The following is a 23436-nucleotide window of genomic DNA, read 5'->3' as shown; positions in this document are numbered from 1 at the left end:
TGAAGAGTGAAGCATCCTTGACAAAGAAGAGCAAAGCGACTTCAAAGCGATAAATACTTTCTAACTCTTCTTTGTAGTTCATATTGTTTTATATGCTCATTTAGGAGTTTGAATCTTTTCTTTTTATTTGTTAAACACTTTGTAAAGGTTCGTTGGTGAGCCCGCAAAACCAACAAAGGTTTTTGGTGAACCCGGAAAACCAAGTGTATAGGTTCATTGGTGATCCCGCAAAACCAACAAAGGTTTTTGGTGAACCCGGAAAACCAAGTGCATAGGTTCGTTGGTGAGCCCGTAAAACCAACAAAGGTTTTTGGATTGTGAGCCCGGAAAACAATCCAACTGTAATCCGCGGGATTATAGTGAATTCCCAAGGGGACGCTTGGGGAGTGGACGTAGGTGCTAAGGAGAGCACCGAACCACTATATATTGTTGTGTTTGTGTTGTGCGTGTGCTTACGTTTATTCTTGCATCATCTTCTATCTTTGCACTAGTTTAAATCATTCAAATAGTTTAAGGAAGCATCCACCGCACTTAATTAAGAAAACGTTTAAAGCACCAAAATTTAGAAGAAACCAATTCACCCCCCCCCTCTTGGCTTGTCACCTTGGGCAACAGACTCCCTCCTAGATATCAAGCAGAAGGAGGGGGAATCTCTCAAGGAGTATCTTGACCGCTTCACCGCCGCGACGTGGGAAGTTCGCGAGCTTGACCAGTCATGTGAGATCCCGAAACTGGGCCCGGTCCATTGACCGGCCCAGCCCAAATTTTGGCCTCACGTCGCACGTGAGGGCGTGTGAGAGGGGGGGAAGCCATCCCGAAGAAGCCGGCTCCCCCAGTCTTTTTAGGGCTTCTCCTCTCTTTGAAGGGATGGGAAGAGGAGCCGCTGCCGCCCGAGAGGGAGAGAGAGGGAGCCGAGAAGCCACAGCGCGGACGATCCTTTTCCTCCTCCGTTTGCCGCCAGAAAGAAGCCGCCGGATCTTCGCCGGGGCTGAGGTAAGATTTCTAGCTTCACCTCTTGGTTATACCATATAAAAGAAGAAGAAGAAGAAGAAGAAGAAGAGAGAAGGAAAAGGAGGGGGAGGCACCCGTGGCAATCGGCTTGCCTTCGGCCACAGGCGCCGCCGGCCCTCAGTGACGGCCACTTTGAGGACCGAAGAGCACCCCCATCCCTTGTTCCTCTTCTCTGTTCAGTGAAAACAGAGAAGGAACAGTGGAAGGAGAAATAAAGAAGAAGAGAGGGAAGAAGGAGAAGGTGGTTTTTCCTCTCCTTCGGTGCCCATACCTCCTCCGCGGGAAGGAGAGAGCCGGCCGCCGTGGCTGCCGCTGGCCTCGACTTGACCTCTTCCGAGCTCGCCGACCTCCATTCGCGGGAGAAAGAGGAGAAGGAAGAAGAAAGAAAAGGGGGAAGGAGAAGAAGTCGGGGAAGCTTCGGGAGAAGGAGAAAAGAAAAAGAAAAGGGAAGGGAAGAAAAGAAAAGAAAAGAAAAGAAAAGAAAAAGAAAATAAAAAAAAAGAAAAGCAAGAAAAAGAAAAGAAAAGAAAATAAATAAATAAATAAAGGGAGAGGGTGGTTTACGGGTATGAACCCGAAACCGAACCCGAACCCGAACCCGGGGCTCTAGACACTTCTGCAGGGTCGGCCCTGGAAGAATGTTAAAATTTAAGTTTTATATATATTGTGATTAATTTTAAAAAGAAAATATGATTTTTGGATATTAGGTTCTGCAAGGAATTTGTGAGATTAATTGGATTGTTGTGGATCGCGTTCAATGTAAGTAATGAACTGCCTTCTCTAGACTCTTCATTTATATAATATTATTTTTGTATCGAATAAATTGTTAATGAATTTATATGTAATTTATGAATTTTATGAGATGATGCTTTGAATGAAAAATGGATGTGTGAATTGGAATAATATTTTTTGGACTATTGTTATATTACTGTTTTTGTATCATATATGCATATTTAGATCGAATTATGATATATTTATTATGTTACAAAAGAATTTTGATTTGCATCAGATTTAGAACTCTCAGCTTGGCTATGTTCTGGACCCTGCCAATAGGGGGTTATGCATTGGCAATTCTGGCTCCACCACAGGGTATAAGTGTGGTATTCTGGCCCACTCCGCAGGGTATAAGTGCGGTATTCTGGCCCACTCCGCAGGGTATAAGTGCGGTTCTGTTTCTGGCCTAGCCACAGGGTATAAGTGTGGTCGTAGCTAAAGGCTGATGAGATGAATATGATTTGTTTCGAATCAGATTTATGATTATGTATATAAATATTTGAAAAAAATACGAATTTCAATGAATTTGTGCTTGAAAAGGAATTGATTATGTTATTATGTTGATTCATCGTAATTTGTATTTATATTTTATGTTATTATATGAATTGACTAGTTAAGGTGTTTATTACTTACTGGGTTGTCTAGCTCATTATACAATTTCTTGTTGTTTTACAGATTCTGAGAACTAACCTATCGGAGATTTAAAATGGGAGAGCGACTAGAAGAACTGAAGCACAAGTTATCCTAGATTAGGCTTTGTTTAAATTGATGTTTTATCTTTATTGTTCCGCTGCGTATTTAGACTTGTGAGACCTTATGACTTGAGTTAGTCAATGGAATAAGATTGCACTTATTTCAGCTGAATTATTTTAGTTATATATTTGAGATTATTTGGTTTAGATGCCTCGCATGCTCGTAGAGAGAGTTTCCTACGGGTGTGCGGCGGTTGGCGCGACCCCCGGCTCGCGATCTCGGGCCGGGGGCGTGACAAGTCAATAGCCATGTCGGCTCTGAAGACCGGGGCTCGCTCTTACAGATTCTTCTTCTCTATCGAGAAGAACTTTCCCGCCGACTTCACCGAAATGCTGGCCCGAGCTCGAAAGTACGCTAAGGCCGAGGAGGCTATTGCCTCCAGGCGGGGTACAACTGAACAAGCTTCAAAGAAGCAGAAGAAACGCCGCGAGGAGCGCGGCCATCAAAAAAGCCGGTCCCCCGCCGAGAGAAGAACCTTCCCCGGCTGAGGAGCCCGCCTCAACAGCGGGGACAGCCTCGACCGAGGTCCCCGCCTCGGCCAAGGTCCCCGCCTCGGCCAAGGTCCCCACTACTGATGAGAGTGCAAAAGTGAAATTTTTGTATTATCTTAATTAGTATTATAGCTAATCTTTATTAATAAAATTAATTAATTAATGTTTTATTTGTGTCTGAGTACAAGTAATTCAAAAGACCCAATAACGCTAGGTTTGAGCCCAATGCTTGGCGTTCCGAGCTCAACAAATTCTTAGCATCTTCAACCGTCCGTGTGGCTCTCCAAGCATCATGGCATCTCATCCAAGGGACCTAAACCAAACCCAAGGGACCTAAGCCAAACCGGCTCGTCATTCCAAGCGGCATCTCATCAGCGTCCTTCCGTCTCCCCTGTTTCTTCCCAGCTCATCCAAGCATGGAGCGTGCGACGGAAGAGGAGGAGGCCAGCAGCCATCGGGAGGAGAAGAGTCCCAAGCCGAGTCCTCCACTTCTTTTCCAGCAGCAGAAGCGTCACAACAACCGGATCATCTCCGAAGCCAAACCATCCCTACATCCCTTCTCGGCAACTCCCCATCCGTTCGAGCACGCATCCGTGAGGAGCTTCCCAGCGTTCGACATCTCCAAGCATTTCTTCCCAGCGTTTTCCAACCGTCCGTGGCAGCATGCAATCACATTGAGTGAATAAATTCCAGCCGAGGAGTCTTCTCAAACACCTCAACGGCCATCCATGTCTTCATCTTCTTCCAAGCGTTTCAGCCGCGTCCCTGATCCGTTTTCCCAACCGTATCTATAAAAGGGGGGGAACCAGGGAACCAGGAGAAAGCAGTCCGAGAGAAGGCAGCCGGCCGGATCCATCCAATTGGTAGCAGCTTCCGGTAGAGGGATCAAGGAGGAGGAGGACACGGAGCGAGGGACGGAAGAAGGAAACCAGTGGTCTCCCAAACAACCGCAGTCCTTCTTCCGATTTTTCTCAGCCGGGCAAGAGAAGGAGGAGAAGCATCGGGAGGAGAAAAGAAAAAGAAAAGAAAGAAAACAGAGCACTCTGTTTTCTTAAGAGAAGAAAGAAAAAAAAAGGGATTTATGTTTTATTTTATTTATTCTATACTAATCCCTTTTATAAAATTGCTTGCATCTCATATGGATAGCTAAATCTTTTTAAGCTAAGGCTAGGAAAAAGCCTAGCATTTTCTTCATGTATTTCCTTTAATCATCAATTGGATTTTAATGTTTTTGATTTGATTTATGGTGCAGTAGATTGATAGAAAATATTTCAAACTTATATATTTTCTTTGATTTGTTATTTCCCCCGGGTATAACAGATGCTTAGAAATTCCTGTAGTTTAAAATAGAATTACTGTAATGCTGCCCATAAAACTAAATCTATTTTATTATGATTAATAGATGATTTTAAGAAAAGCATGATTAAGTGCTAGGCTGAATCCTAATGCCTTAGTTATATTTTTGTCAATCTGAATATTATTTAACCTTTAGTTTTTGTTCACTGTCAAATTCTTGTGGATTCGATCTCGGACTCACCGAGAATATTACTTTGCTACACCCTATATTTGGGGTATTCTACATTTAATTTTCCTTTTAAAAGAGCAAGATTAAAGACGTAGCAACTACGACCTCGGATGCATCCGGGGAGGTACGAAAACTACACTCCCATCAACGCACCCCGGGCCGAGATTTTGATGGAGATTGAAGGTCGGGACTTTTTCCGACCTCCGCCTCCTATGCGGGATATAGGAGTCCCGCGCAACCCCAGAAAGTATTGCCGCTTCCACCGAGACCACGGGCACGACACGGAGGACTGTTTCCAGCTCCGAGATGAGATTGAGGCGCTTATTCGCCGCGGAGTACTCAATCTCCATCAATGTAAGGAACCGACGTTAGGAAAGGAGGCCAGTGGAAAACGCCGTGCCGCCTGAAAATCCGAATGACAACAGGCCCATCGCCGGCACCATCAATGTAATTGGAGGAACCTCGGCTGGAGAGCCAGCCCAAGAAGGGATTCCCCCAAAGCGCCTGCGCACTTCTGAAGCCATCTCGTTCTCGGACGAGGATTTGGAAGGGGTTGAGACCCCCTCACGATGATGCTGTGGTCATCTCTATGATTGTAAACAAATTTGATGTAAAACGTGTCTTAGTTGATAATGGAAGCTCAGCTAATGTTCTGTACTACCATGCTTACCAAAAAATGGGGTTAACAGGAGGCCAGCTTCGAAGAATGAATGCTCCGCTGGTCGGATTCACCGGAGACTCGGTCCCGGTAGAAGGCGAGATCGATTTCCTTGTTACAGTCGGGCTCGCCCCCTGAGAAAGCACCGTGAGGACGGATTTTCTTGTGGTCCGCCTGCCTTCGGCTTACAATGCCATTCTCGGACGACCAGGACTTAATGCTCTCCGAGCTGCAGTCTCCACCTATCACTTGCTCGTGCGATTCCCCACTAACCAAGGAGTAGGCGAAGTTCGTGGGGACCAGGCAGCAGCTAAGTGGTGCTACATGGCAACCCACAAAGCAAAACAACCGGCCAAAGCGTTAAGCCAAGAGGAGCACGCAACCGAGGCATCAATCCAGGCACCAAGTCAGGCGCTGCCCATCGAAACTTTGGAGGTGCGGGACGACCTTTACAAGAAGCGGGCAGAGCCTGGTGAGCTTCTTACTCAAGTTCCATTAAGACAAAATTGCCTAGAGCTAACCGTGCAGGTCGGCTCCGGCCTGAGCCCTCTCGAAAGGGACCGACTGATCGAGTTCCTTCGGTCCAACATGGATGTCTTCGCCTGATCGCCCGTCGACATGCCGGGGATCGATCCTAAAATCGTGACCCACCGGCTCCAAGTGAAGCCGACTTGCAGACCCGTGCGGCAGAAGAAACGGGGCTCCGCTCCAGAACGACAGCAAGCAGCAGCAGAAGAGGTGGACAAACTCCTCAACGCCGGCTTCATCCGGAAGGTCTCCTACCCGGATTGGCTCGCCAACGTGGTCCTTGTGAAGAAATCGAATGGGAAGTGGCGCATGTGCGTGGATTACACCGACTTGAACAGAGCCTGCCCGAAGGACAGCTTTCCACTTCCCAATATGGACCAGCTCGTCGACTCCACCTCGGGACATGAGCTGCTAACCTTCATGGATGCCTTCTCGGGATATAACCAAATCCGAATGGCGTCTGAGGACGAGGAGAAGACGGCTTTCATCACCGATAAGGGCACCTATTGTTACAAGGTGATGCCGTTTGGATTGAAAAATGCGGGGGCTACATACCAAAGACTGGTTAGCCGAATCTTCAAAGATCAAATAGGCCGAAACATGGAGGTCTATGTGGACGACATGCTGGTGAAGAGCCGAACAGCAGAACACCATGTGGCTGACCTTAATGAAACATTCTCCAAGCTTAGGAAGTACCAGATGAAACTGAATCCTGCAAAGTGCGCGTTCGGAGTCACCTCGGGCAAATTCCTGGGCTTCGTAGTAACACAACGGGGAATCGAAGCAAACCCCGAGAAGATCCGAGCGCTACAAGAGATGGTGCCTCCAAAGACGGTCAAAGAGGTGCAGAGGCTTACCGGGCGGGTCGCGGCTCTGGGGAGGTTTGTCTCCAAGTCGGCCGAGCGCTGCCTTCCATTCTTCAAGATCCTCAAACGACCAAAGAACTTTCTATGGTCGGAGGAATGCCAGCAAGCTTTTGAAGAGCTTAAATGTCTCCTCGCCTCCCCTCCGCTACTTACCAAGCCCCAACAAGGCGAAGTCCTTTACTTGTATCTAGCAGTCTCACCGGTTGCAGTAAGCTCAGTCCTGGTCCGAGAAGAAAGCAAGCTCCAGAAGCCTGTCTACTATACCAGTTGGGTCCTCAGAGATCCTGAGACCCGATATTCCAAACTGGAGAAGACGATTTTCGCCTTGATCACTTCAACTCGGAGACTTCGGCCCTATTTTCAGGCCCACACTGTGGCCGCACTGACCGACCAGCCCATAAAGCAAATCCTGCAGAGGTCGGACCGTGCTGGGAGGATTGCCAAGTGGGCGGTCGAGCTCGGAGAATTCGACCTCGAATACCGTCCGAGACCGGCGATCAAAGCCCAAGCACTCGCCGATTTTATCGTGGAGTGCATTCTGCCGGACGACCCCGAGCACCCACTCATGCCAACAATGGAGACCCCAAGCCAGCCATGGGTCCTGTATGTAGACGGCTCCTCGACCTCGGGGGGAAGCGGGGCCGGTCTTGTCCTTACAAGCCCAGATGGGGTGGTGGCAGAGTAGGCCCTGCGCCTTGAGTTTCCGGCTTCAAACAACGAGGCGGAGTATGAGGCGCTCATCGCCGGGCTCAAGCTAGCAAAGGAGCTGAAAGCGGAGGACCTGAAGGTTTTCAGTGACTTCCAACTGGTCGTGAGCCAGGTCTTGGGAGATTTCGAAGTGAAGGAATCATCAATGCAGAAATATCTTCAGAAGGTGCGGAAGCTCATATCCGCCCTAGGCTCCTTCAACATTCAACACATTCCCAGAGCGGAGAATCTCAGGGCTGACCAATTGTCAAAGCTGGCGACTTCCCGCATGAGCGAGCTTCCCAAGGTAACGATGCTTGAATATCTCCGAATGCCCAGGACAGAAGAGCCTGAACCGGCCATGTGCATCGACACCGAGCCGAGCTGGATGGACGAGCTCGTCGGCTACCTGCAAGATGGAACCCTCCCCACTGACGAGCTCGAGGCTCGCCGAATTAGACGTTTAGCCTCCCGGTTTATATTATACGAAGGCAAGCTCTACCGGAAATCCTTTACCTCCCCTCTCCTCAGATGCCTCCGTCCGTCAGAAGCAGACTATGCTATGCGAGAGGTCCATGAAGAAATATGCGGGAACCACCTGGGAGGCCGGGCGCTGGCTTATAAAATCTTGCGCCAAGGTTACTTTTGGCCCACTCTCCAAAAGGACACTGCAGACTTTGTCCGAAGGTGCGACCGATGCTAGCGGAATGCCAATATCCAGCGCCAACCCTCGACCCCGCTGACCTCGATTATCGCCCCCTGGCCATTCGCCCAATGGGGGATTGACATCCTAGGGCCTTTCCCCTAGTCGCCGGGCAAAGAAAGTTTCTGGTCATCTCCATCGACTACTTCACCAAATGGGTCGAGGCTGAGCCCGTAGCCCGGATCACCGAGCAGAAGATGCGGGACTTCGTCTGGAAGTCAATAATCTGCAGATTCGGGCTCCCCCACATTCTCATATCTGACAACGGTCGCCAGTTCGACAACATCCGTTTCAGGGAGTTCTGCTCCGAGCTCGGCATCGACCACCGTTTCACCTCGGTCGCCCACCCCCAAACAAATGGAGAAACCGAGGTAACAAATCGCACCATTTTGCAGGAGCTCAAGGCCAGGCTCGATCGGTCCAAAGGACAGTGGGTCGAGGATTTATACAACGTTCTCTGGGCTTACCGGACTACGTTCCGATTATCCACTGGCGAGACCCCCTTTCAACCTGGCATACGAGACGGAGGCTGTTATCCCGCTGAAAATCGGCCTCCCATCCTCGAGGGTGGAGCACTACGACGCCGACTCCAAATCTTATCGGCTCAGGAATAACTTGGACCTCGTTGAAGAAATACGAGAGGTCGCCCGAATCCGCATGGCAACGTACCAGCAGAAAACGGCCCAGTATTACAACTCCAGGGTCAAGCCCAAGCTTTTCAAAGTAAGAGACCTCGTCCTCAGGAGAGCCGAAGCTTCTCAGCCCACCGAGCGAGGAAAGCTCGCCCCAAATTGGGAAGGACCATACCGAATCGCTCGAGTGCAACGACCCGGAGCATACAAGTTAGAGTCTCTCGAAGGGACCCCCATCCCGCGAAGCTGGAATTCTGAGAATCTGCGGATGTATTACCAGTGAAACCCTGAGGGGTCCCTAGTGATTGGGAGCATGAATCCCGCCTCCTTACAATTACTCATCTACGACTCTCCTTTAATCACGCTATGCTTCTCCTAATATTGGGACATTTGTGATCCTCAGATTATCTGGCTAAGCTCGGATACCCGACAAAGTTCGGACGCCCGACCGAGTTCAGATGCTTCGGTTAGACCTGAAACGTCCTCCCGCGATGATATCAAGCCGGGCCTTGACCTCGCGTATGATCCCTCGACTAAGGTCGGGATACCCCGAGAGTCGACCGTAGAGTTCCAAACTTCCTCGACCTCGGAAAGCGTCGCGGGTCGATGGTGCGTTCCCAGATCCCTCGACCTCGCGTATGATCCCTCGACTAAGGTCGGGATGCCCCGAGAGTCGACCGTAGTCCCAAACTCCCTCGACCTCGGAAAGCGTCGCGGGTCGATGGTGCGTTCCCAGACCCCTCGACCTCGCGTATGATCCCTCGACTAAGGTCGGGATGCCCCGAGAGTCGACCGTAGAGTCCCAAACTCCCTCGACCTCGGAAAGCGTCGCGGGTCGATGGTGCATTCCCAGACCTCTCGACCTCGCGTATGATCCCTCGACTAAGGTCGGGATGCCCCGAGAGTCGACCGTAGAGTTCCAAACTTCCTCGACCTCGGGAAGCATCGCGGATCGATGGTGCGTTCCCAGACCCCTCGACCTCGCGTATGATCCCTCGACTAAGGTCGGGATGCCCCGAGAGTCGACCGTAGAGTCCCAAACTTTCTCGACCTCGGGAAGCATCGCGGGTCGATGGTGCGTTCCCAGACCCCTCGACCTCGCGTATGATCCCTCGACTAAGGTCGGAATGCCCCGAGAGTCGACCGTAGAGTTCCAAACTCCCTCGACCTCGGGAAGCATCGCGGGTCGACGGGGCGTTCCCAGACCCCTCGACCTCGCGTATGATCCCTCGACTAAGGTCGGGATGCCCTGTGAGTCGACTGTAGAGATCCAAACTCCCTCGACCTCAGGAAGCGACGCCAAGTTGACAGCGAGCCTAAGCTCCCTCGACCTCGTGCTCGGTTCCTCGACCAAGGTTGAGATGCCCCATGGGTCGACCACAGAATCTCGAACTCCCTCGACTACAGGAAGCGCAATTAAGTCGGCAGCGAGCTCGAGCTCCCCCGACCTCATGTTCAATCCTTCAACTAAAGTTGAAACACCCCGCATACCGACCGCGGAGTCTCAAGCTCCCACAGCTTTGGGATAAAATATGGGAAAGAACCTGCGCTGTCGCCGTCAGCGCCCGACCCCTGCAACGAAGTAGCACCTGCACGGCCGCCCGAAGACTTCAATAATAAGGTCGTATCTTCGCGAGCCCTCTGACTTGCAGGCATGCTCGGGGTAAACGTCGCCTCAACAGGAATGCGTCATCCCCCCCGGCTCAGCTAGCGCAAAAATACCGCCGCACAAGGATCTCGCCAAGGCGACTGGCTAAGGAACATCCCGAGAGACCGATTGTAGAAGGGAGTCACTCTTTTCAAACCGAGATGATCGATTCCAATGAAGCGAAAGGTATGACCCAACTCGGTACCTAGATTGTTATTCGTATACGTTACATAATGATCGGCGAAATCCCGACAAGCTCGAAACCAGAAAACAGGAAAATTCAACCTTGGCCTCATGGGACCTCTTCAGAGCCCAGCCTTGAAGCTTTAACAAGCTTATCCAAAAAGCCGAGCCTGAAGACTCGGCAAAAGTTTCCGAAGGACGAACCTAAATACCTAACGTCAGCACGGGACCTCCTTAGAGCTCAACTTTGAAGCTTCGGCAGGCTTACCCCGAAAGCTGAGCCTAAGGACTCGGCTAAATCCCTTAGAAAGAAGATTTAAACGCTTAAGCGAAACTCCTTTGGAAGCCGAGCTAAATGCTTCGGCAATCTGGAAGCCGAGCCCGAGGGCTTAGCAGATCCCTCCTCGGAGGAAAACTAAGGGGCCTAGCGAGACCCCCTCAATGCCCGAGCTCAAAGACTTAGCAAATTTCCCTAAAAATCTGAGCTTGAAGCCTAAATTTACTAAGGCCAAGCCTAACAACCCGGTAAGAGTAATTGAAACCTAACTCTGTCAACTGAGCTCGAGCACTTAGGAGGATTCATCAAGAATAAAAACCCACCTACTACACGGAAAAAAGAGAAAAGTAGGCGCAGAGTGGCAAAAGAAAATCTTTCCATTAGTAAAGGGCCGGAAGGCTGAAGTACAAAATTGGAGGTCGGCCGTTCAACAGATTTGGAGGCCGACCTCATTTACAACAAAAGGGAAAAAGAAATAAAAACTACATCCTAAGGGGCGGCGGCTTCTCCAGTGTCGACCTCGGGATCGTCTACGATGATAACCTGAGGGCCTTCGGCAGGCGTTGGCTCGGAGCCCCCCGCGGTGGCCTCGGCGGAAGGCTCGTTAGCGACCTCCCGGACGCCATCCTGGGCTTCCTCTGGAGGGACCTCCAAGGCCGCCTGATCGGCTATGTTAGCTCCGACCCCGGCGGCCTCAGGCTCAGCGACTTCTCCCCCAACCTCGGCTTCGGCGGCCTCCTCGTCCTCGAATCCGGAGGGCAGATCGAACTCGTCGCCGAATCCCGATCTCGGTCTGATTCTTGACAGATCGTATTGAGGGCAGTATCGGGCCATCTGTCTTCGAAAATTTTTGAAGCCCCGGAGGAACCCGTCGACGGTCTCCTCCTCTAACATGTCGCGGAACTCCTCCGACTCTTTGAAGAGCTCCACGGCATTCTCAGCCCGCTCGAGTGCCCTCTTCTCTCGGGCCTCGAGTTGTTCGATCTTCAGGCGAAGCACCCCGCCCTCATATTTATGGCCGGCGGCCTCGGCACGGGCCTCGACAAGGCGCACCTCAGAGGAGCGCAATTCCGACCTCGCCAGCGCATGCGCGGCCCGCTCCTCCTCGAGCTCGTCCACTAGGGCTCGCCGACCGGCCTCTGTGGCCTCCTTCCGCGCCTCGGCCTCCGCCAGCACGGCCTCCAGTTCGGCTATCCTCTTCTTGGCCGGTTCCAGTTGCCTGAAGAGTCGCTGGGTCTCATTCTGGCATTCCGAGGCGATGAATACCAGAGTGTCGACCTCATAGATGTGCTGCAGAGAAAACGATTATAAGTGAAATGAAGAAAATGCTAACGACTAAGGATAAGAGGAAAGGGTGACTTACCCGCGCAGTGTGGCAGTAGGTTTGGTCGACAATATCCTCCAGCGAGAGAGACCGGAATTCAGCCCGGTCCGCTGGAAGCATAGCGCGGCGGAACACCTCGCGCGCGACATCGGCGTCCCGGAAGGCCGAGCTCCCTTCAGGAATTGGAGACTCCGGCTCGGCCGACTCCCTCTCCTCGGCCCTCGATGAACTCGGCCCGACCGAGCTCGCAGCGACTGCATGGGGTGCACTCGGAACCCCGGGACCTCTGCTCGGCTCAGGTCCCAAACGCCGTAGGCGGATGATAGGCCGTCTTGCCCGTTGCGAGATGGGGGCAGGACCGGCCGGGGACGCCGAACCAGACGCCCCCCAGAGCCCGAGCTCGCACGCTCGGCAACCAGGGCCCCTCCTCGGGCAGGTCCCAAGGCTCCGGAACCCCTCACCTCGGTAGGGGTGGGATCTGCGACCGACTTGGCCTTCTTACGGGGCTTGGGAACGGCCCCTCCAACCTCGGCCGATCGCTTCTTCAACCAAGCGAAGAGTGAAGTGCTACTGGTCGGCATGCGGGAAATAGCTGAAACAGAAAGAAATTTTTCTAAGTATCGAACCAACACCAAAAGAGCAAAAGAACGAAACAGATAGGACAAAAACTAAAAGAGCAGCGCAACTGTCCTTACCCTCAGGGCGTGTCGAGCTAAGGCCGACGTTCGCCAGGGCATCCTCGGGGAGGTCGGTCACGACGATGTCCTTCCCAAGACTCCGCAGAGCATCGAAGACCCTCTGCTCGTCTGCCGTGAGACTGGTGAGCCTGTTAATGGCCTTCAGCCCGGGACGCCCCCACCTTGGGTCGAACCCCCACGAAAGCTCGGATGCCAAAAAGAAAAATCTCTCCTTCCACTCATGAATAGAGGAAGGGGCACCTCGAAAGAGCGACATACCGCTCCTCCAGGCAAAGTACAACCACTCCACATCCGCCGGGTTTGTTTTTAACATAAAACAATGGCGGAAGACACTCACCAAAGTCGGGATCCCGTGCGCAAGGCAGAGGGACGCAAATCCGACTATAGTCCTCCACGAGTTTGGAGTAAGCTGTGTTGGGACGAGTCGATACTCCGCCAGCAGCTCACTCACGAACTCGTAGAGGGGAAACCGCAGGCCGGCCCAGAGTGCATCGATGTACACCTCGATCCGGCCTGGTGGAGGCCTCGTCACTCGGTCTTCCGACCTTGCAAGTTCCAGACGAAACCCGGGTCGGAAGAAAAACCGGGAACAGATCAGATCCAGTTCCTCCTCGGTCACGGTAGACCCAACTTCACCGGGACCAAGACCCATCCCAGAAAGAAGAAAGAGGGAAAATGAAGGAAAGAAGTAGAAAAATGAAGATAAAGAAAGGAAAAGACGACCTCAAAGAAAAATTCCTCCGAGCTAATGTGGGAAGACGACCTGCTAGGGGGTCACCGGGAGTTGTCTCTGGTCACCACCGGAAATCGCCTCCAAATACTGCCGGAAAGACTCAGTTGCAGTTGGGAGAGAAAACGGCAGTGGAAACAAGCAAACAAGGACCTTTTTTAGGGCTAAGTCGGGGGGTTTATATAGACCTCCCCACCGGTCCAGATCGGCGGGGCTCGATCAAGCCTTCCGTCCAGATCGCGCCGCATGTCACCCCCGGAAGCCAGAGCAGCGCATTTATTCCGAACGGACGCCTCGGATACGGGATCAAGGCGCCGTCCCATCGGATCTCGGAGCCTCATCATAAGCCCGCTATTCGAAGCAACCTCGAGGGACGAAAGGGCATCGTTTCCCCTTCCCTCATTAAAGGCCCTCCGAAGCGCGCAAAGCGTTGGCGTAATTTAAACCTCCATAACCCCCACCACTGCAATAAAAGCGATTACTTCCCACGTCCCAGCTCACTAGCAGCTCGGACTCGAAAGTCGGGGGGTAGTGTTGAGGGAAATACAGGTCACCTCGAAACACATGATTAGACGACCGACCTCAAACGTCCGATCCCGGGCGACCGACCTGGTGCCCGACCACGGATGACCTGGCGCCAGACCAGGCGCCCGACCCTAAACTCTCGACCTCGGGAAGCCCGACCTGGAAAACGCCCGACCTGAGAGGGCATCCAATCCCTAAAAGTCAGACCTCACCGACTACCCGTCATTGTCACCACCTCCTACGGCCCAATTCGGAGCTACGCTTTGGGCGGCTTATGCAACAATTAATGCGTATGGTCTCTGCAGACCTCCGGCCTACGCAATAATTAATGCGTATGGACTCTGCAGACCTTCGGCTTACGCAACAATTAATGCGCATGGTCTCTGCAGACCTCCGGCTTACTCAACAATTAACGCGTATGGCTCCCGTTATCTACGGATCTCCAATCCTCCACGGCAGACCAGCTCGGCCGCGATCAATCAGCCATGACAACTCCATGATTCCGACCTCATCCTCTACGGCAAAGCATTAATTCTCGCGATCGTGCATCAATTTATGTGACGTGCTCAGCCGCACGGCAATCTGGTCCCGTCGCATCGCAGGTAACTCAGCACCTCACTATAAAAGGGGAATACCTCTACCATAAGAAGAGGATGGAAAAAACTCTAAAAGAGAAGCTCCTGTTCATATTCTCCCTCTGACTTAAGCATCGGAGGGCCGGCGCCGGAAACTCCGGCCACCGACTTTTTGCAGGCCCCCACGGAGGGCGCCGCTCGCCGACGTATCGCCGCCTGCCAGTGTTCGCCGTAGCTCCTCCTCCTTAGCCGACGGGCGCCCCCGGTCCAATTTTCAGCAACAATATCATAATATATTATTATACTATAAATATAATATAATATAATAATAAATACTTATTATATTATATTATATTGCATTATTATAATATAATAATATATATTATAATATAATATATTATGTTATTGTAGTAATAAATAATTATATTATAAGCATAATATAACATTTTATTACAATCATAATAGTATATTATTATAATAATAATTATATTATGATAATATAATATATTGTTAGAATATACTATTAATAATATAATGAGATAATATATTAGGTTATATTACATTATATTATATTCTATTATATGATTATATTATAATAATGTTCATTATTATAATATAAATATATAGTATAATATTATATTACAATAATGCAATATAATATGATAATATTTAATAGTAATATAATATTATTATGCTATAATAAAATATAATCTATTATTAGATTAGATTTTAATCCATTATATTATATTGTTATATTATATTACAATATTAGTATATAATACTATCTTCTATTATGTCATAATTATAATAATATTATATTATATTGTAGTAATATTGTACTATTAATAATACGTTATTATATCATATTATATCATATTATATTATGTTATATTATGTTATATTGTTATGCTATAGACCTATAGTATTCGATATTATATTATACTATATTATAATAATATTATACAAAATAATATTTTAATATGTAATAATATGTAATATTATATTGTATTATACTCTACTATGCAATACTATGCAATATCCTTTATTGTCATTTTATTATACTAAAAGTACTTTTTCATTTTGGTTACCAAACATATGTTAAAGCTTTACAACACTTTGAAAATGTAGTTACCAAACAATAAATAGTTTTTTTATAACAGCTCTGCTTCAAAAGCTCTACTTTTCGAAAGCTCTACTTCTGAAAGCTCTATTGCCAACAACAATCCTAAACAAGGCCTTAGTTATTGTTCTTTCTTGCATTTTGTCATCTTATGTCAAGTTCTTGATGGGATTTTAGTTATAGTTTAGATGTAAGTGGTAAATTATACAGTTGTTTTTTATGGTGTACATACTATGGCTTTTATAAGCTAATATTTTATTCAACTTGTTTTGATTCATAGTAATTATTCATACCTAGATGTGCAGTTGAAGTTTCTGCATTTTGCACTCGTTTAATGACTTACTATCTGGGTAATTGGGCATAAGTTTTGCCATTTGTATCTATTGGCTACAAGCCTTGATGAGATAGTGGTCTCATGCCGACATTTGCCCCGGTGATTTGGGGTTGTGATTGTCAAATCTCCTTTTCAAGTTGAATTGATCCAGAGACATATGTATCTTCCAGTTTAGTTAAATAGTAAATTTTATAATATCTGATGATCTAATGGTATAGTTTGGACGTTCATTGAGAATTTTATTTCAAAGAAACTGAGGTTTTTTTTGTGCTTTTTGTGATAATTGGTTGAAAACTACTAGTTGTGTTTGTCTTGTCATGGCCACAATCTTTAATATGCTTTTTATTGGTTAACATCATTAGGAGTGTAGCTTTAAGCTCATTATCCCGCTTATTATTGTATTCTTCCATATATCTTATAAGCCTTATTAATTGAGAAAGCATGCTTGAAATGGGTCAGGGTTATTCTAGTCCTAGTTGAAATACAAACCATGGTCATAAACCAACTTACTGCCATGATAGTTGTGTTATAGTTCAAGGTTTCAAATACTAGTACTAGATCTAGTACCAGTTTATTTTTGCCAGAATGCTACGATGTTGGTATCGGCAGAAGGCACGACTCACGAGACATAGTCTTGTATTGACACACTATGTACTGGTGGCAGAAGAAGCCTACCAAAATGGTATGGTACCTTTAATACCTTCCCATTGTAGTGATATTTGAAACCTTGTTATACATAATGTCAAGCTTAACTTGGGATAGTACAATGCCAAGACCTACACCAAGAAGCTTTGAACAGTGAACTAACCAATTAAAAGCTTGGGCTAAATGAGAAAAGGATGTCTTGATATGCCCTTTCCTCTTTTCAGTCTGCCCTATTATGGGCTTTGCTTTATATATCCATATACATATGTTGGTAAGGAGGAAGGACCATCGGTTGCACTCACACCCTTTTTACCTGGCCGATCTAATTAAAGAGCCATGCTATTTTTATGTTTCTTATTGACAAGTTTAGTAGTACATCATCGTGTCATCTATGGCTGATTTTTTTCTTAAACAATACTTGGAATTATATAATTGCATGTTAATAAATGACTGAAAAATACAATGATTATCAACATGCATGCTCCATGATATGTACAAATGAACAAGAATTACCCAAAATTTTATCATAAATTGACACAAATTTCACGATGATGTTTACAGAAATACTTGGTTATTTAGCATTATTGTTTACATTGATGACATATATGTGGAGTGCATTTACATGCATTATATTATGCTATGATGGTATCTTATTTGCTTACACAACCCTCATTATCCGTGTCCGTACAGATGACATGCATGTTCAGTCTACACATATTATTTAGTGCTTTATTTTTTCAGTTTATTTATTTTCTATTCTAATCGTATTGGATTTTTATTTTCAATTATATTTTGTAGATTAACGTGACAATATATGACTGGGACATAATATGGAAAAGCACGGTTCTTGGGTCTGTAACTGTTCCAGTCGAAAGTGAAGGCCAAACTGGAGCCATCTGGTACACTTTGGATACCACATCAGGACAGGTACAATCTTATGTTGCAATTGATACATAAACTATATCATGTGCTCGGAGCTTTGTAAGGTATATTGTGAATTGAAAAGATGTTTTTTCCAGGTTTGTCTACATATTAAAACGAAAAAGCTTCCTGCAAATACTTCCAGGTGATTTCTTGTTTTGGTTTTGGCCTGCTGGTTGTTTCCCTTTCGCTAGCATTCTATTCATTTTCTATATAGTAAGGAAGTATTTCACCTGAATTCTAGTCAATAAATTTTTGCTCATGTAACCTGCTTAATTCTGGAAGCTTTAATATGCTATTTATATACAGATGTTTATTCTTATCATGCTTTTGGCTGAAGAGGAAAACAAGAATTTCAGATAAACAACTGTAGATTTTATTACTTATATTTTATTTTTTATATATTTTTTCATTCTTTTTTGTACATGGAGGGGTTTATCTGTGAGTGTGTGCATGGAGGATGGTGGGCTGGGGATTATGTCTTGGCTGGTGGTTTTGGGCAACTGGAGTGCTCTACGGTTGCACTCCTATATTTGTTGTGTTATGTTGGTTGCATGTGCTTTACTTATGAAGTTCCATAGATGCTAATGAGTAATGACTAATATCTGTCAATATGCACAAGCTCTTCTCTGTTCAAGATACTTTGATCCATTTTGTGAAGTTTATCATATTTCTCTATCTGCTCACATTTCATATCACTCCTGTATTTCTTTGATATTCTTGAACAATTTCTCTTGATGTTTGTGATTCTTTGCCATGTTGAACATATGGGGTTAATTGACGTAGTTCCATCTACTGAATGCAACTATGAATAATAATGACAAGGTTTTGACTGAACCTTGTAGTAGTTTTTCTAAAGTTCAAGATGACGTAAGTTGATTATGACAGACTGAAGGCTTGCAGGGTAAGAACATGAAAAATTATATATTATGCCTACATATAGCTGGCTCTGTTCATGGACTAAAGTAAGCTGAAAGTTATGCCTACTGAGCCACTAGCCCACAAGTAATTGCGGCCATATAGGGGGTTCTAAAAGACTGAAAGCTGTACCCTAAGAACGTGAACAATTGTTTAGACTGAACGAAGTGATTATATATGTGGCAAAGTTCACTGAGATTATGTTCATCAAGCCACAATTATCATGACTAAGCAGTTCTGCTTGTATTGTGGTATATGCCATACATTGTAGTGGTTTAAAGTGATGGTCCTATGTCATATCTATGATTCATATTGTGTTAGTAGGTTTGGACATGGTCTGAGGCTTCATACCACTGGATCATCTTTGTTCTCCTATTGCTATTATTTTGTTGTGCCATTGCATGATCCCTCCACTACATGCAAGGTTGATTTGTAGCGTTTTGCATTTCAAAGTCCTAGAATGCCATGGATATTATGGTTTTTTTAAACTTTCTAGGTAGCAGATGCGGTATTGGGGGCATCTGGCACATTGCATAGTGCTTCAACGCAAGGAAGGGGAGGATAAGAAAGAGGCGGCCAAGGTTGTGGAGGGTGAGGGGGTGGAGAAGATGGAGGTGAAGGGAAGGACGAGGAAGGGAGGATGAGGAAGGGAAGGAGAAGGTGAGATTGGAGGAAAAGGGAGGAGGATAAGGAGAACAAGGAAGAGAGATTTTTTTTTTTTTTTTTTTTTGGTGGGGTGGTGGGGGGTAAGAGCAGGGTTGGAGAAGGCGGGTACTAAGATTTATGGTCCTTAGTTTGGACAGCCGTCCGTAGCATCATAAGGAGCACCTCCCTTTCGAGGTACCAAAATGGTACGGTCTTTATTTGTGTTGTTGGTTGGTCTTTCTCAACGTTAGTTATGTGAGGTGAAAATATATGTCCATATGTAGAAGAGGTCACTTACTAAGATCTATGAGCTTCTGAGAAAAAAATGATGTATTAGACCAAAAAGAAAAAGAACCAGTGATTGGAGAGAAAGAAGGGTTTAAGTAAGACAAATTCTGAAGATAGAGTCTAGTTCATAAAATAGAAACAAAATAAATGACTTATAGGAAGAACGACACCTAGTGCCCCATGCCTTCATGAATCTAGGCCTCACTCCTAGGTTTTTGCCAGCCTCATGCTCAATCTAAGGAATCAGACCACAGGGAATAGAGAAAAACTTTTTTATTCTTTCATTCATCAAAAACCACCCATTCACTATATTAACTTACACCTTTCTCCAGGTTTTATAGCCTTTTCACCCATAACATGGGAAAATTCAGCAAATTAAGAAGTTGAGAAAGGAAGAAAGATGAATAAAGGAAGAAGAACATCTGTGCAAATGCTATTGCAACTTGAATCTCTCCATTATCTTGCATATTTGTTAATATAGCATCATTATGCACATCATCATTCATAAATGGTAAAATCCTTGGTTGGTGATCATCCTTGGCGGGAGAAATGTTGATATTTGATTGACTACTTATTTGCAGATTCTTCCATATTTAGTAGTACCTTTGCTTGAATGTCTTTTGCCATAAATAAACCCATTTTCCTTTTTTTCCTTCTCAATGAACATCTCTTTCTTTTGATTCTTAAGAATCAATTTCAATTGCCTCATGGCAAAGATTTTTCTCCTACTAGTAAAATCATTACAATAAGGTATTTCGGTGATCAAAAACAATAAATTAAAAGAATTTAATTAGGAAATGGTCATGATCAATGAAGCTCCAATCATGCTTAAGATGTTCCTGTTATCACTAGTTATGAATGCATAGTATCGCCATTGGTTTTGTGTCAGCCCATAGAAGTTCTTTTGTCTTTTGTTCCATAGAAGTGAGGCCTCCGCAGCATTATATGCTGTGTTTTTGTCTACAAATTTGAGTAACATATTAAGATATATTGACCATAGATACAGAAAGGTGGATCCAGATGCTTTACTAAAATCCACCTAATGATTTTTTCCCTTGTGCTGTCTGGATCACATTGATAGGTGTGAGATTCTCATTAATTTTATTTTTTTATTTTTTTGAATTTGTACTTCGTATCAATTTTTTTTATCTCGTATCTTAGTCAAAAGCAAAGTCAAAGAGGGTGTCTATTTTCTTTCTTTTTTCCCCAAAAAATTGATATCTAGGGCTTTAAATAGCTTTGCTGGTGCTGATGCTCGAAGAAGGATTTCTTTAAATAAACAAGGCCCTACAGAGGTTTATCAAAAACCTGGGCCGTTACAGACTATATTTGATCTTCCTCCAGATGAGGTAAGTTCCCCTATATCATGAAAATTGAATTCACTTATTGCATGCGACCATGCGTATAGTTTAGTGTTCAAAAATTGCAGCCTGTTATAACTGATGATCGAATTAGGGTTGTATTGTTTCAGGTTTCTGATCATAGTTATTCATGTGCGCTTGAGAGGTCCTTTTTGTACCATGGACGCATGTATGTCTCTGCATGGCACATTTGCTTCCATTCTAATGTATTTTCTAAGCAAATAAAGGTTAGGTTCTTCTACCTATCTGTAAGGTTTACTACTTGTTTTAAATGCATCTTTTCTCGCATTAATCTTAAAACCAATATCTATATAACTTTATGATGAGCCATGTTGAATCAACCTGATCACATTTGGTTTGGTTTATTGATTAGTTTAGAAAAAGAAATTGAAAATTCTTGCATTGAGTAGTAGACTAGTAGTTGTGTGTTCATAGAGTGGTAGATTGCTTCACTAATAGCAATTTATTTTATTTGATAGGTGGTTATTCCCTTAGGAGATATCCATGAGGTATGTTGATTATGTTCTTTCTACTTATTTCTTAGTCCAGTATCAAAATTTTATCTTATGCTTATAGATATGATTGCATTAATTTCATTTTTTATTAGCAATGCAGATGCGACGAAGCCAACACGCATTTATCAACCCTGCAATTACAATAATTCTTCGCATGGGTGCTGGAGGGCATGGTGTTCCTCCTTTAGGAAGCCCAGATGGTCAGTGATATACATAATATCGTGAAATTGTTTCAGTTTTCTATTTTACGTCGCATATAATAAGATGCTTTTAATAGGTTTTTACATTATATAGAATTACAGTGGTAATTGAATTAACATATAATTTTTTTTTAATATTAAGTTGGTGTTTGGTTGCTTTTTAAGGAGATTTATGGAAACTGTAAATGATGCAGCAATAATTGCACAAAATTTATCAATTTTCCCTCTTAGATTGCTTTTTATTTCTGTAGATGTGTTTTAATAATTTTGAAAAATGGGAAAAAACACACTAGAAACATGATATATTTTTATTTCTTAAGTGGTAGGGGAGGGAAATCCTACAATACATGTATTCTCAAAAAACATTTGTTGCTTTGTGGTAGAATACAATGTTTACCCTAAGTGGCTCAAAATTCACAAACTTGATTCTTAAAACAGATATGTCAAAGTATGGTTAATGAAAAGAAATTAGTGTACTACAACAAGTGTAGAACCTACTAAGCCTAGAAAGGTAGAATATATGGTGGACGATATACCTAACAAAATAGAGTTGGTTGGAGAAATATTGCTGAGATAAGGTGTTTGAAAAATTGAGGGAAAGAAATGCCTAAGTACATTATAAAAAATGTGCACTAATGTTTCTCTCGTATGTTGTTTAGCATCAATGTGTAATTTAAGCTTTTTTTCTTCCATCTAGTCATCAACTAGTGTTAGTCACTAGTTTCAAGCGATACTATAGCTGAGAGTGAAAAAAGATGTTGACAACTTGTGTAAGTATGAGGCAAGGTCGAAGTAACCGGTACCGAGCACTGTATGGGCCGTGCTGAGCCTGTACCGACAGAGAGCACGGTACCGTGGGAGAGAGAAAAAGAGAGAGAGAAGGGGGAGAGAGGGAGGGAGGCCGGAGGAGGGTGGCGGATGCTTGCGGAGGGATTCGAAATAAGGGTTCGGCCGTGACCCCGCTTCCCGCAGGCTCAGCCAACCTCTGCCGGCGTCCTGACGTCTCCCTCTCGCTTCCGCTCGCTCTCTCTTTCCTTCTCTTTCTCTAGCTCTGGCAACGAGTCTCATTTTCGTTGCCGGAACCGTACTGGTGAGCTTTATAGCTTGAAATAGCCGGAACCGCCCTGTTTGGGACGATTCCGCCGACCTTGGTATGAGGTGTGTAAGGTACCATATTGATCATACCGGAAACTTATGAGTATTTTTTCTGGTACCAATTTTATGGGCCTTGGTTTAAACCATTGAATAAGGACCAATGTATTGCCTTTTGTTGCTGTGCCGGTTAGCGGGCGGTGTAGTATGCATAGCATGTTATACCTTATCCATGGCTGGAATTAGATCATTCGTTTGGTCAGGTTGGGTTCAAGCTTGGTTTAAAGTTTATATCAAAGGCCAAAATGCTAGCATGAACTCGGCCTTGCCCGACCTAGGGCCTATACTTTTCAACCCAAGCCTAGCCCGATTGCTAAAATCCAAATATGAGATCGGATTGTCCTGGCTTGGCCTGAATCAATCTAGGGTGAGTTCAGTGGCCAGAGCGGAGAGACGTGAGAAGGGGGAGAAAGGGGGGGGGGGGAGGAGATGGGTGGAGGAGGGGGGGGGAGGAGGAGATGGGTGGCTAAGGAGATGGGTGGAGGAGGGGGGGGGCCGGAGGAGGGAGGGAGGGAGAGAGAGAGAGAGGAATGCCTAGTCTCTATCAAGGTGGGGAGAGTGGGCGAGAGCGGCAGGGACTCAGCGGTATCTTTAATACTTCAAATCGATGAGGAAAGAGAGGGGGAGAGGAAGAGGAGGGAGGTGGTGGGAGATTGAGTTGAGGGAGGTGGATCGATGTGGCAGGAGGTGGGGGGATTAGGAGATGGATCAGGAAAAAGAAAGGTAGCTTTTTATCAGTATTAATATAT

At 45.7% G+C, this 23436-nt stretch overlaps 1 protein-coding gene across 3 annotated transcripts in view; it reads left to right on the top strand.

The window, feature by feature from the left end:
* Positions 1 to 23436, top strand: part of LOC103707747 (BAG-associated GRAM protein 1-like) — a 52330-nt gene that overhangs the window by 22089 nt on the left and 6805 nt on the right. For 2 of the 3 annotated variants that reach the window (XM_026804882.2, XM_026804883.2), the window contains exons 5-10: positions 17486 to 17614; positions 17707 to 17753; positions 20685 to 20808; positions 20931 to 21047; positions 21300 to 21329; positions 21436 to 21535. In XM_026804882.2, the coding sequence (XP_026660683.2) occupies positions 17486 to 17614; positions 17707 to 17753; positions 20685 to 20808; positions 20931 to 21047; positions 21300 to 21329; positions 21436 to 21535 (547 nt within the window). The remainder of the gene's footprint in view (positions 1 to 17485; positions 17615 to 17706; positions 17754 to 20684; positions 20809 to 20930; positions 21048 to 21299; positions 21330 to 21435; positions 21536 to 23436) is intronic. The other variant, XM_039128222.1, reaches the window with a different exon arrangement.

This window comes from Phoenix dactylifera, chromosome 7 (assembly GCF_009389715.1).
Source record: "Phoenix dactylifera cultivar Barhee BC4 chromosome 7, palm_55x_up_171113_PBpolish2nd_filt_p, whole genome shotgun sequence".
In the NCBI taxonomy this organism is placed as follows: Eukaryota; Viridiplantae; Streptophyta; class Magnoliopsida; order Arecales; family Arecaceae; genus Phoenix; species Phoenix dactylifera.
This window is presented reverse-complemented; position numbering and strand designations above follow the sequence as displayed.